Consider the following 14,174-nt stretch of genomic DNA (forward strand, 5'->3'; position numbering starts at 1 on the left):
GTGTGTTGTTAATTTCTAAATAAACGATTCGTCAGTCAGCAGCTGAAGAGGCAAGGAATTTTAAACAAGCTGCTGAAGGGAAACGGACCGTCGGCTTGAGACTCCGCTGAGTCCCTCCGGTAGCTTTCCTTTTTTAATTTCAGGTTTTAGCATCTGCAGTCTCCATTAGACTGGAGGGTCTTGCTATCAAAATGCTCTAGCTTCTGCCCTTTTCCTTCCTAGTTCTGATGGTCGACTGTCTCCCAACCTGACCTACTGAGTTGGTACAGTATTTTGCATGTGTTACTCTGGATTTTCAGCACATGCACAATCTTTCGTACGCAAAATATACTAATTCTGTGAAAAACACAGCAAGATTAGTTATACACGGGGTGCAGACACATTAAACAAACCATGCCCCTTCTTTAAAGACGCTGAAGAGGAAAGAGTGGGCAAGCGTGGTTGAGAAAGTAAGCGGAGGTGGCGAGATGCAGCATTGGTATTCATATATGTGTTTATAGATGTAATCAATCCGCAGGAAGAAGTCAGTGGGTTGAGCAGCATTTATGAGGGGGAATTTGAGGGGGCAGGGAGGGAAGAAATATTGTCTTTTGAAGCTCTTCATCAGAACATTAGATCCTCCAGCAAATTTTTTGCTTGCTTCAGATTCCAGCATCTGCAGTCTCGTGTCTCTCCTGATTATACAGCTGGATTTACTTTGGAAGACCATTATGATGACAGTGGGTAATTATGCTGTTTTCTTAGTGGTTTGAGGAAAAAGAGCAAAAAGGCAGACAGGTAATGCCACACACAAAATGCTAGAGGAACTCAGCAGGTCAGGTAGCATCTGTGGAGGGGAATAAACCAAGTTTCAGGCTGAGACCCTTTAACAGAACTGGAAAGGAAGGGGACAGGAGGTGCGGGGAAGGAAGGAAGACAAGCTGGCAGGTGAGGGGAAAGGTGGGTGGGTGGGGGAGGGGGGATGAGGTGAGACACTGGGAGGTGTTTGGTGAGACCAGGTGAGGGGGAAGGTGGGTGGGGGATGAAGTGAGACACTGGGAGGTGATAGGTGAGACCAGGTGAGGGGGAAGGTGGGTGGGTGGGGGATGAAGTGAGACACTGGGAGGTGTTTGGTGAGACCAGGTGAGGGGGAAGGTGGGTGGGGGATGAAGTGAGACACTGGGAGGTGATAGGTGAGACCAGGTGAGGGGGAAGGTGGGTGGGTGGGGGATGAAGTGAGACACTGGGAGGTGATTGATGCGACCAGGTAAGGGGGAAGGTGGGTGGGTGGGAGAGAGAGGGGATGAAGTGAGACACTGGGAGGTGATATGTGAGACCAGGTGAGGGGGAAGGTGGGTGGGTGGGGGAGAGGGGGGATGAGGTGAGACACTGGGAGGTGATAGGTGAGACCAGGTGAGGGGGAAGGTGGGTGGGTGGGGGAGAGGGGGTATGAGGTGAGACACTGGGAGGTGATAGGTGAGACCAGGTGAGGGGGAAGGTGGGTGGGTGAGGGATGAAGTGAGACACTGGGAGGTGAGAGGTGAGACCAAGTGAGGGGGAAGCTGGGTGGGGGATGAAGTGAGACACTGGGAGGTGATAGGTGAGACCAGGTGAGGGGAAGGTGGGTGGGTGAGGGAGAGGGGGATGAAGTGAGACACTGGGAGGTGATTGATGAGATCAGGTGAGGGGGATGGTGGGTGGGTGGGAGAGAGGGGGGATGAGGTGAGACACTGGGAGGTGATAGGTGAGACCAGGTGAGGGGGAAAGTGGGTGGGTGGGGAGAGAGTGGATGAGGTGAGACACAGGGAGGTGATTGATGAAACCAGGTGAGGGGGAATGAGGGTGGGTTGGGGAAGGTCAATGAAGTAAGAAGCTGTGAGGTGATAGGTGTAAGAGGTCAAGGGCTGAAGCACAAGGAACCTAATAAGAGAAGGGACCATGGGAGAAAGGGAAGGGCACCAGAGGTAGGTGATGGGCAGGTGAAGAGAAGGGAAAGGATAAGAGGGAAGCCAGAAGGGGAAATAGGTAATAGATTGAAGGACTATGTGGGAGAAATTCCCAGAGGTTAGAGAAATTGATGTTCATGCTACGAGGTAGGAGGCTACCCGGACGAGTATAAGGTGTTGCTCCTCCACCCTGACTTTAGCCTCATCATGGCAGTAGAGGAGGCCATGTATGGATACGGGGAGCCACCAGAAGATCCTGCCTTTCGCAGTGGACAGAGCAAGAATGGTCAACAAAGCAGCCCTCCAATCCGTGTCGGGTCTCACCGGTATAAAGGAGGCTGCCCTGGGAGCAGCAGATGACCCTGACGGATTTGCAGGTGAACTTGGAAGGACTGTTCCAGCCCCGAATGGCAGTGAGGGCTTCAGGCAGTTGCTGCAATTGTCATGCATGAGCCAGGAGAGAGACCAGAGGGGAGAGACCAGCCACGTAGCAAACGATCCCTACAGAAAGTGGGGAGACTGCGGGAGGGCAAGAGGTCTGCTATACACTCACAGGGATGTAAGTTTTTCAATGACATAGGCAAACACCAAAATTGCCTTTAAATCATTTCATATAGTTTTCACCGAAATCATTATAAAATGGGGATCTTCCTCTGATTCATTGTCAAAAAGTAGAGGTTCTCTTGGGAAATTTCAGGAATAAGAAATGATAGATCAAATATAGAAACATAGAAAATAGGTGCAGGAGTAGGCCATTCGGCCCTTCGAGCCTGCACTGCCATTCAGTATGATCATGGCTGATCATCCAACTCAGAACCCTGTACCTGCCTTCTCTCCATACCCCCTGATCCCTTTAGCTACAAGGGCCATATCTAACTTCCTCTTAAATATAACCAATGAACTGGCCTCAACTGTTTCCTGTGGCAGAGAATTCCACAGATTCATCACTCTCTGTGTGAAGAAGTTTTTCCTCATCTCGGTCCTAAAAGGCTTCCCTTTTATCCTCAAACTGTGACCCCTCGTTCTGAACTTCCCTAACATCGGGAACAATCTTCCCGCATCTAGTCTGTCCAATCCCTTTAGGATTTTATATGTTTCAATAAGATCCCCCCTCAATCTTCCAAATTCCAACAAGTATAAGCCTAGTTAATCCATTCTTTCATCATATGAAAGTTCTGCCATCCCAGGAATCAATCTGGTGAACCTTCTTTGTACTCTCTCTATGGCAAGAATGTCTTTCCTCAGATTAGGGGACCAAAACTGCACACAATACTCCAGGTGTGGTCTCACCAAGGCCTTGTACAACTGCAGTAGTACCTCCCTGCTCCTGTACTCGAATCCTCTTGCTATGAATGCCAGCATACCATTCACCTTTTTCACCGCCTGCTGTACCTGCATGCCCACTTTCAATGACTGGTGTATAATGACACCCAGGTCTCTTTGCACCTCCCCTTTTCCTAATCGGCCACCATTCAGATAATAATCTATTTTCCTGTTTTTGCCACCAAAGTGGATAACCTCACATTTATCCATATTAAATTACATCCGCCATGAATTTGCCCACTCACCTAACCTATCCAAGTCACCCTGCATCCTCTTAGCATCCTCCCCAACACTGCCACCCAGCTTCGTGTCATCCACAAACTTGGAGATGCTGCATTTAATTCCCTCATCTAAGTCATTAATATATATTGTAAACAACTGGGGTCCCAGCACTGAGCCTTGCGGTACCCTACTAGTCACTGCCTGCCATTCTGAAAAGGACCTGTTTATTCCCACTCTTTGCTTTCTGTCTGCCAACCAATTCTCTATCCACATCAATACCTTACCCCCAATACCGTGTGCTTTAAATTTGTACACTAATCTCCTGCGTGGGACCTTGTCAAAAGCCTTTTGAAATTCCAAATATTCCACATCCACTGGTTCTCCCCTATCCACTCTACTAGTTACATCCTCAAAAAATTCTATGAGATTCGTCAGACATGATTTTCCTTTCACAAATCCATGCTGACTTTGTCTGATGATTTTACCGCTTTCCAAATGTGCTGTTATCACATCCTTGATAACTGACTCCAGCAGTTTCCCTACCACCGATGTCAGGCTAACCGGTCTATAATTCCCCGGTTTCTCTCTCCCTCCTTTTTTAAAAAGTGGGGTTACATTAGCCACCCTCCAATCCTCAGGGACTGGTCCAGAATCTAAAGAGTTTCCTTTAGACGTAATCCTTTACAACACATCTTACCACTACTTAGCCAGATGTCTCATTACAAGACCACCAGTCACTAATCCTTCTCAGGTATATCCCTAGAGCTATTGTTTAAAAGATGGCTTCAATGAGCTCTTTTGTTAATTTATTTCTCCAATTTATCAGCCTTTAAATTTATCAGCCTTTATTTAAAGCCAGGCCATAATAACTCCTTTCTGTTAAGTGATGTTAAGGCTAAGTGATGTGTCAGTGTATATATTGAATTTATATTTTAATGTAGACGTATGGCTCCTCTTCCTGGGCAGGCCCACCAGCTGAGTGTTTGTCTCCCTGGGCAGGCCCACCAGCTGAGTGTTTGTCTCCCTGGGCAGGCCCACCAACTGAGTGTTTGTCTCCCTGGGCAGGCCCACCAGCTGAGAATTTGTCCCCCTGGGCACACCCACCAGCTGAGAATTTGTCCCCCTGGGCACACCCACCAGCTGAATGCTTGTCATGAGAACTAGGATTTGAGCATGTCCACCACACCCCACTCTCTGACTCCCTCCATTCTGTGTTGTCATCACAAAGATCAAGGCTTCACAGCTGCAAGTCAAACAAATTTTAACCCCCTGGTTTCTCAAATTTTCAGCAACATATCAAAAACACAAGGAAAGAATTGTGAAGTAGGGTTAAAAGCGGAGCTGTTTATTGTTCAGCATGTACAAAGGAAAGGTGTCAACAGCAAATGGGCCCTTAGCGTTCTCATTCCTCCGTCTCCTCCCCATTTCAACCTCTCAGATTTGTTCAAATGCTCTGGACTAAGCTTCATTATATGGTTTGTGGCAAAACTTCAAAAGTTAAGAACACTAACTACTAATAACTATCAATAATCTTAAAGTTACTTATTTCTGTGTAAAGTGCAAAACTACACCTTGGAAAAACATCACAAGCTCCTGCATATTAAATAACCATGAAGGAAAACATTAATATCAAGAGGTTTTCATAGTCACTATAAACATACTATCAGAGTTCCACAGGAAAGACCCATCTATGAAACTCAGTGGCCACTTTATTAGTACCTCCTGTATCTAATAAAGTGGCCACTGAGTGTATGTTTCTGGTCTTCTGCTGCTGTAGCCCATCCACTTCAAGGTTCCACGTGTTGTGTGTTTAGAGATGCTCTTCTGCACACCACTGTTATTTGAGTTACTGTCACCTTCCTGTCACCTTGAACCAGCCTGGTCATTCTCCTCTGACCTCTCTCATTAACAAGGCATTTTCACCCACAGGACTACCACTCACTGGATGATTTTTTTTTTGTTTTTCCACACCATTCTCTGTAAACTCTAGAGACTTGTGTGTGAAAATCCCAGGAGATCAGCAGTTTCTGAGATACTCGAACCACCCCGTCTGGCACCAACAATCATCCCACGGTCAGAGTCAGTTAGATCATATTTTTCCTCATTCTGATGTTTGGTCTGAACAATGACTGAACCTCTTGACCATGTCTGCATGCTTTTGTGCATTGCGTTGCTGCCACGATTGGCTGATTAGATATTTGCATTAACGAGCAGATGCACAGATATATTGGACTGTTACATCAGCCTGTTCACCTCTACCCAGGTATACATACATCAAAATAGGTGGAGAGAGTCACTGTTTAACAAACCTGCCTCCTAGAAAGTGTCTAACTCTGCATTACGTTATTAGAATTAGTCTTGGTGTCTTTTGGGTAGAGGGACAAGGTAAAAAGGCCAGGGTCCACATCCCAGAAGCACACACTTATCACTGAATAGAAGTGACTGCAAACATAAACACAAGAGATTCTGCCAACAGCATCCCTGGAGGAGAATAAGCAGTCGACGTTTCAGGTTGAGACTCTTCATCAGGACTGGAAAGGAAGGAAGAGAAAGCCAGAATAAGGTAAAGGTGGGGGGAAGGGGAAGGAGGACAAGCTGGCAAGTGATAGGTGAAGCCAGGTGAGGAGCAGGGGCGGGTGGATGAAGTAAGAAGCTGGGAGATGATAGGTGGAAAATGTAAGAGCTGAATAAGGAGGAATCTAATAGGAAAGTGGACCATGGGAGAAAGGGAAGGAAGAGGGGCACTGGGGTGGGGGAGGGGCACCGGGGAGGGGGGAGGGGCGGCAGGATGAGGGATGGTAAAAAAAAATAGAATGGGGAGAGGGAAACTGCTAGAGGTTCCAGAAATTCACGTTCATGCCATCAGGTTGGAAGCTCCCCAGATGGAATATGAGGTGTTGCTCCCCCACCCTGAGAGAGGAGGTTATTGCAACGTCCTTCAGGGCTACACTATTCAGCATCCACAATGCAAGAGTCAAACACGGGAAGTATTCCAATAGTGTGAGTCTGTCTGAGAGCTGGAATTTGAAAGTGATAGCATCCATTTCTGGCAGCCCCAGTGTCTGAAGCTCCCCGTGTAAATCCACCTGCTTCAAAACCTTCTGGCAGATATTCCTTAAAGGTTTATCTGACCAAACTTTGGGTAAGATGTCCCAGTACCCTACATGGCTAACATTAAATTCTACGTTACCATCCATTGGAGAGACTGGAACATTCTACTATATCTAGAAGAATGAGGCAGATTTGATAAAGGTGTAGAAAATTATGAGAATAAATAGGGTAAATGCAAGCAGGCTTTTTCACTGAGAATAGGACTAGCAGTCATTGGTTTAGGGTGAAAGGTGAAATATTTAAGGAGAACCTGAGGGGGGATCTTCTTCACTCAGAGGGTGGTGTGAGTGTGCAATGAGCTGTCAGTGGAAGCAGTGGATGCAGGTTAAATTTCAACGTTCAATCAAAGTTTGGGTAAGTACATGGCTGGAAGAGGTATGAGGGCTGTGGTCTGGGTGGGACGAGGCAGAATAACAGTTTGGCACAGACTAGAAGGGCCGAAGGGTTTGTCTCTGTGCTGGAGTGTGCTACAACTCTATTATATCAATACAAACTGTTGTTTTTCTTTAAATGCAGTGAAATGTCACCAGAAAATTTAGAAGATTTCTAAGTGGTGAACAGTGATGTTCCACAGGGGTCCGTGTTGGGGCCGCTTCTTTTTACGTTGTACATCAACGATTTGAATTATGGAATAGGTGGCTTTGTGGCTAAGTTTGCTGATGATACGAAGATAGGTGGAGGGGCTGGTAGTGCTGAGGAAACAGAGAGTCTGCAGAGCAGACATCCCACCTCTCCCGGAAGTTCCGGTAGTCTCCCGCATGTTAATTGTGGCTTCCTGATGCCTGCAAATTATATACAATATCACTGAAATCAATTTTTTTTGAGAGAGAGAGCGAGCACAAGAGCAAGAAAGCAAGCGCGAGAGCGAAAAAGCGAGCACGAGAGCGATCACGAGAGAGAGAGAAAGCAAGTGCGAGACAGTTCCAAAAAAAGTCAGAGTGGCAGAGTGTTCCAAAAAAAGAAAATATAAAGCGTACATCACCCCAGACTACACTAAAGTGTACCCCTACCTAATAGGGGTCAAAAATAATGACAGTGTTGTTCGCTGCACTGTTTGCAATAGTGCCTTTTCTATTGCCCGTGGTGGGTTGAGACTGTAAGAGACGTGTTGAGGTGAGTTTAACAGGTGTCATTTGTTCATTAGCATAGCTAACGTTATTTAAACTAGCTGGCTAGCTGCTAAGGAGCTACTCCATTGCAGGCATCCCACCTCTCCCGGAAGTTCCGGGTGTCCCCCGCAAATTGATGGTGCTACCTCCCTGAAATGAGTTTTTGCAGGGTGGGATGTCTGGCAGAGAGACTTGGATAGATTGGAAGAATGGGCAAAGAAGTGGCAAATGAAGTACAATGTTGGAAAGTGTATGGTTATGCACTTTGGGAGAAGAAATAAATGGGCAGACTATTATTTAAATGGGGAGAGAATTCAAAGTTCTGAGATGCAACGGGACTTGGGAGTCCTCGTGCAGGATACCCTTAAGGTTAACCTCCAGGTTGAGTCGGTGGTGAAGAAGGCGAATGCAATGTTGGCATTCATTTCTAGAGGAATAGAGTATAGGAGCAGGGATGTGATGTTGAGGCTCTATAAGACGCTGGTGAGACCTCACTTGGAGTACTGTGGGCAGTTTTGGTCTCCTTATTTAAGAAAGGATGTGCTGACGTCAGAGAAGGTACAGAGAAGATTCACTAGAATGATTCCGGGAATGAGAGGGTTAACATTGAGGAACATTTGACTGTATTCCTTGGAGTTTAGAAGAATGAGTGGAGACCTCATAGAAACATTTCAAATGTTGCAAGGCATGGACAGAGCGGATGTGGCGAAGTTGTTTCCCATGATGGGGGAGTCTAGTACGAGAGGGCATGACTTAAGGATTGAAGGGCGCTCATTCGGAACAGAGATGCGAAGAAATTTTTTTAGCCAGAGGGTGGTGAATCTATGGAATTTGTTGCCACGGGTGGCAGTGGAGGCCAAGGTGTATTTAAGGCAGAGATTGACAGGTATCTGAGTAGCCAGGGCATCAAAGGTTATGGTGAGAAGGCAGGGGAGTGGGACTAAATAGGAAAAAATGGATCAGCTCATGATAAAATGGCGGAGCAGACTCGATGGGCCGAATGGCCGACTTCTGCTCCTTTGTCTTATGGTCTAAGATTTCATCAGTGTTTTACCAATATGAAAACCTATTCTGTTACACCTGACACTATGGTCAACTTCACGGAAGGTTTCCAAACAGGATCTGTTAATTACTTTGCAAAATGTCAGAAACCTTGTTGAGCCTGGCAAGTTACCTGGGATCACTCTTCGCTCCACAGCACAAGGACAAAACAAAACAAGCCATTACAGTGATCCAGATATCACTCAAAGTAAGGCAGTCCCTCTGATGGAAGTAATGACTGTAACTCGAATATGACTTTAAAATGTTATAGTTTTTCTAAAATATAAATGCAAATATTCCTAAGGTACTGTAGTCCAATCTTGGAGAACGATGCTGGTCAGAGCAGGTTCACTCCGTACTTGAGCAGTTTCTGCTTGGCTCTTCCGGGTAAAGCAAAGGCACTGTCGTGAGGATTTGGGACCCCAGAGTTATGGATTGGAGTCGCAAGATGTTGGAAGTGGGTTTCCTGGGCGGAGTTGCGGCAGCTATAAACAGCAGTGGAGGCATTTCTGTTGGAGAAAGTGGCAATAATTAGAGAAGGCAGATCTCCAGGTTTGCACATCCAAATGGCGCTTCTTGGCAATAGCAAGGGAGCGCTGCTTTGTCTACAAGAGCAGAATTAGGCCATTTGGCCTATCGAGTCTGTGATGCCATTTGATCAAGGCTGATTTATTTTCCCTCTCAACCCCATTTTCCTGCCTTCTCCCCATGACCTTTGACATCCTGACTAATCAACAACCAATCAACCTCTGTGTTAAGTATGCCCAAAGACTTAGCTTCCATGGTTGTCTATAGCAATGAATTCGACAAATTCACCACCTTGTCTTAGCAATGGCACCTTGTAGATAGGTAGAACATAGCACAGTACAGGCCCTTTGGCCCATGGTACTGGGTCAACCTACTCCACGATCAGTCTAAACCTTCCCTCCTACACAGAACATAACCCTCCATTTTTCTACCATCCATGTGCCTGTTGAAATGTCTTTTAAATATCCCTATTGTTTCACCTCTGGCAGGCACCTACCTCTCCGTGTAGAAAACCTGACTCTGACACCACTCCTCAGATATCAGAGTGACAGCCTTCAGAACTCCCAGGATCTACATTCAATTCTGACCTTGGGATATTGACCTTAGGAGCAGAATTAGGCCTCTTGGCCGATCGTGTCTGCTCCACCATTTGATCATGGCTGATCCAATTTTCCCTCTCAGCCCCAATCTCCTGCCTTCTCCATGTATCCCTTCATGCCCTGACCTATCAAGAATTTATCAACCTCTGCTTTAAATATGCTTAAGGAGTTGGCCTCCACAGCTGCCTGTGGCAACAAATTCCACAGATTCACTACTCTCTAACAAAAGAAATTCCTCCTCATCTCTATTCAAAAAGAATTCCACTCTATTCTGAGGCTGTCCCCTTCAGTCCTAGACTCTACCATCATAGGAAACATCACTCCACATCCACTTTACCAAGATCTTTCACTATTCAATAGGTTTCAATTGGGTCACCCTTTATTCTTCAGAATTCTAGTCAATACAAGCCCAGAGCCATCAACATCTCTTCATATGACAAGCCCGTCAATCATGGAATTATTTTTGTGAACTCTCCATTTTCAGCACATCCTTTCTAAGGTAAGAGGCCCAAATCTGCTCACAATACTCCAAGTGAGCTCTCACCAATACTTTATAAAGTTACTACAGTACATTCTAGCCCTCTTGAAATGAATGCTAACATTGCATTTACCTTCCTCACCACAGACACGACCTGCAAATTAGTCTTTAGGGAATCCTATGCAAGGACCTTTGCATCTTAGATTTTTTAATTTTCTCTCCATTTAGAAGGTAGTCAATCCTTTCATTTCTTCTATGAAAGTGCATGACCATACACTTCCAGACACTATTCCATCTGCCACTTCTCTGTCCATTCTCCTAATCTGTCTATGTCCTCCTGTAGCCTCTCTACTTCCTTAAAATTTCCACCTATCTTCATATCATCTGTAAGCTTTGCAACAAAGCCACCACTTCCCTCATCCAAGTCATATAACGTAAAAAGAATTGGTCCCAACACACTCCTATAGGACACCACTGGTCACCGGTAGCCAAAAAGAAAAGGCTCCCTTTATTCCCACTCTTTGTCTCCTGCCAATCAGCCACTGCTTTATCCATGCTAGAATCTTTGCTGTAATACCATGGGCTCTTAACTTGTTAAAGCAGCCTCGTGTGGCACCTTGTCAAGCCTTCTGAAAATCCAAGCACTCAACCAATTCTCCTTTCTTTATCCTGCTTGTTATTTCTTCGAAGAATTCCAACAGATTTGTCAGGTACGATTTGTCCTTGAGGAAACCATGCTGACCACAGCCTACAGCCTATTTTATCACGTGCCTCCAAGTACCCAAAACCACATCCATAACAATCAATTCCAACATCTTCCCAGCTGCTGAGGTCAGACTAACTGGCCTACAATTTCCTTTCTTCTGCCTCTCTCCATTCTTGTACAGTGGAGTGACATTTGCAATTTTCTAGTCTTCCTGAACCATTCCAGAATCCAGTGAGTCTTAAAAGATCATTATTAATGCCTCCACAATCTCTTCAGCCACCTCTTTCGGAATCCAGGGGTGTAATAACTGGATGTCCATAAGACCATAAGACAAAGGAGCAGAAGTCGGACATTCGGCCCATCGAGTCTGTTCCGCCATTTTATCATGAGCTGATCCATTCTCCCATTTAGTCCCACTCCCCTGCCTTCTCACCATAACCCTTGATGCCGGGGCTACTCAAATACCTATTAATCTTTGCCTTAAATACACCCAATGACTTGGCCTCCACAGATTCACCACCCTCTGGCTAAAAAAAAAAATTCTTCACATCTCTGTTCTGAATGGGCGCCCTTCAATCCTTAACTCATGTCCTCTCGTACTAGACTCCCCCACCATGGGGAACAACTTTGCCATATCCACTCTGTCCATGCCTTTCAACATTCGAAATGTTTCTATGAGGTCTCCCCTCATTCTTCTGAATTCCAAGAAGTACAGTCCAAGAGCGGACAAATGTTCCTCATATGTTAACCCTCTCATTCCCAGAATCATTCTAGTGAATCTTCTCTGAACCCTCTCCAACATCAGCACATCCTTTCTTAAATAAGGAGCCCAAAACTGCACACAGTACTCCAGGTGAGACCTTACCAGTGCCTTATAGAGCCTCAACATCACATCCCTGCTCCTATACTCTACTCCTCTAGAAATGAATGCCAACATTGCATTCGCCTTCTTCACCACCGACTCAACCTGGAGGTTATCCTTAAGGGTATCCTGCGCGAGGACTCCCAAGTCCCGTTGCATCTCAGAACTTTGAATTTTCTCCCCATTTAAATAATAGTCTGCCCAATAGTATCCAAGTCTCTCTGCAGACTCTCTGTTTCCTCAGCACTACCGGACCCTCCACCTATCTTTGTGTCATCAGCAAACTTAGCCACAAAGCCATCTATTCCATAATCCAAATTGTTGATGTACAACGTAAAAAGAAGCGGCCCCAACACAAACCCCTGCGGAACACCACTGGTAACCGGCAGCCAACCAGAATGAGATCCTTTTATTCCCACTCTCTGTTTCCTGCCAATCAGCCAACGCTCTATCCATGTATGTAACTTTCCCATAATTCCATGGGCTCTTATCTTGTTAAGTAGCTGCATGTGCAGCACCTTGTCAAAGGTCTTCTGAAAATCCAAATATACAACATCCACCGCATCTCCCTTGTCTAGCTTACTTGTAATTTCCTCAAAAAACAGCAATAGGTTTTTCGTCTGATATTGGCCATTCCCATGCTGGCTGTCCACTCTATCTATGCCTCTCCTAATCTTATACACCTCTACCAAATTGTCTTTGTCCTCCTTCACTCCAAAATGAAAAGGTATTGATCACTCAATATATCTTCATAAAATATACTCTCTAATCCAGGCAGCACCCTGGTAAATCTCCTCTGCACCCTCTCTAAAGCTTCCACATCCTCCCTGTAATGAGATGACCAGAAATGAACACAATTTAGAAAATATTTGGACAGGTGCATGGTTAGGAAGGTTTAGATGGAAATGGACCAACTACAGGCCATAAGACCATAAGACAAAGGAGCAGAAGTCGGCCATTCGGCCATTGAGTCTGCTCTGCCATTTTATCATGAGTTGATCCATTCTCCCATTTAGTCCCACTCCCCTGCCTTTTCACCATAACCTTTGATGCCCTGGCTACTCAGATACCTATCAATCTCTGCCTTAAATACACCCAATGACTTGGCCTCCACTGCCACCCGTGGCAAAAAATTCCATAGATTCACCACCCTCTGGCTAAAAAAATTTCTACGCATCTCTGTTCTGAATGGGCGCCCTTCAATCTTTAAGTCATGCCCTCTTGTACCAGACTCCCCCATCATGGGAAACAACTTTGCATTAAGCTTAGAGAGGCATCTTGGACAGGTTGGGCGGAAAGGCCTGTTTCTGTGCTGTGTGAATCGATGACATTCAGACGTCTCACAGATAGTTCAAGCGATGTAACACGGTCCCATGCACCAGATGTGAATTTACCCCTGCCCTGAAAACCATGATCACACTGCTCTTTACCCAGTGAATAAATCCTTCAAGATTACCCAAGTTTGATTTGTGGTCATTTCCTGCTGATTCCAGACCTGTTCAACTTGGGGAAATACTTATTTCTTTGCTATAGCACAGAAAGAGGCCTCTTGGCCAGTCAGTCTCTGCTGGCTCCCAATGCAATCCTTTCAGTTCCCTTCCCCTTCCGCTTGTTCCCTTCTTGGGGTTCGTGCAGGGGTTCATGCAAGGTGCCAGCTGCAAGATCGGGATCCACTTCCTACCTCTGTCTGTAATGAGTTTGTACGTTCTCCCCGTGACCACATGGGTTTCCTCCGGGTGCTCCGGTTTCCTCCCACGTTCCAAAGAGATACGGGTCAGGGTTAGGATTAGTGAGTTATGGACATGCTGTGTTGGGGCCAGAAGCATGGCGACCCTTGTGGTCTGCCCAGAACAATCCTCACTGATTTGATCAAACTAAACAATGTATTTCACTGCATGGTTTGTTGTTTTGATTGACATGTGACTTATAAAAGTAATCTTTATATCTTTCTAACTCTGCAATTTATTTTCTTTCACCTGCCCACCATATCCCCTTTGATTCATTTGCTACCTACCCAACCTGGGGGGTGGTATTTACAGTGATGAGAGGTGAACCAGGAACACCTGTCAGCAGCCCATGAACTGGGGAGAATGGCCAAATAGCCAAGGTCAGGATTGAACCCAGGTTCCGGGAGCTCTCAGGCTGGCACTCTGAATCAAACTGTATTCTTACTCTCCCTGTAGTCAAATAGTCTAGCAAGTGTTGTAGGTGATTCACGGAAAGTATAGGAGGAAGTCAGAGGTAGGTATTTTTACACAGAGAGTGCTAAG

The 14,174-nt window shown here is 45.8% G+C and overlaps 1 protein-coding gene across 1 annotated transcript in view; it reads right to left on the reverse strand.

The window, feature by feature from the left end:
- Positions 1 to 4,800: 4,800 nt before the first annotated feature.
- The window catches only part of hps4 (HPS4 biogenesis of lysosomal organelles complex 3 subunit 2), a 77,739-nt gene continuing 68,365 nt past the window's right edge, over positions 4,801 to 14,174 (reverse strand). The window contains exon 13 of the mRNA XM_063034637.1: positions 4,801 to 9,240. Coding sequence (XP_062890707.1) covers positions 9,069 to 9,240 — 172 coding nt within the window. The 3' untranslated portion in view covers positions 4,801 to 9,068. The remainder of the gene's footprint in view (positions 9,241 to 14,174) is intronic.

The sequence above is a fragment of the Mobula hypostoma genome, chromosome 27, assembly GCF_963921235.1.
Source record: "Mobula hypostoma chromosome 27, sMobHyp1.1, whole genome shotgun sequence".
Lineage (NCBI taxonomy): Eukaryota > Metazoa > Chordata > Chondrichthyes > Myliobatiformes > Myliobatidae > Mobula > Mobula hypostoma.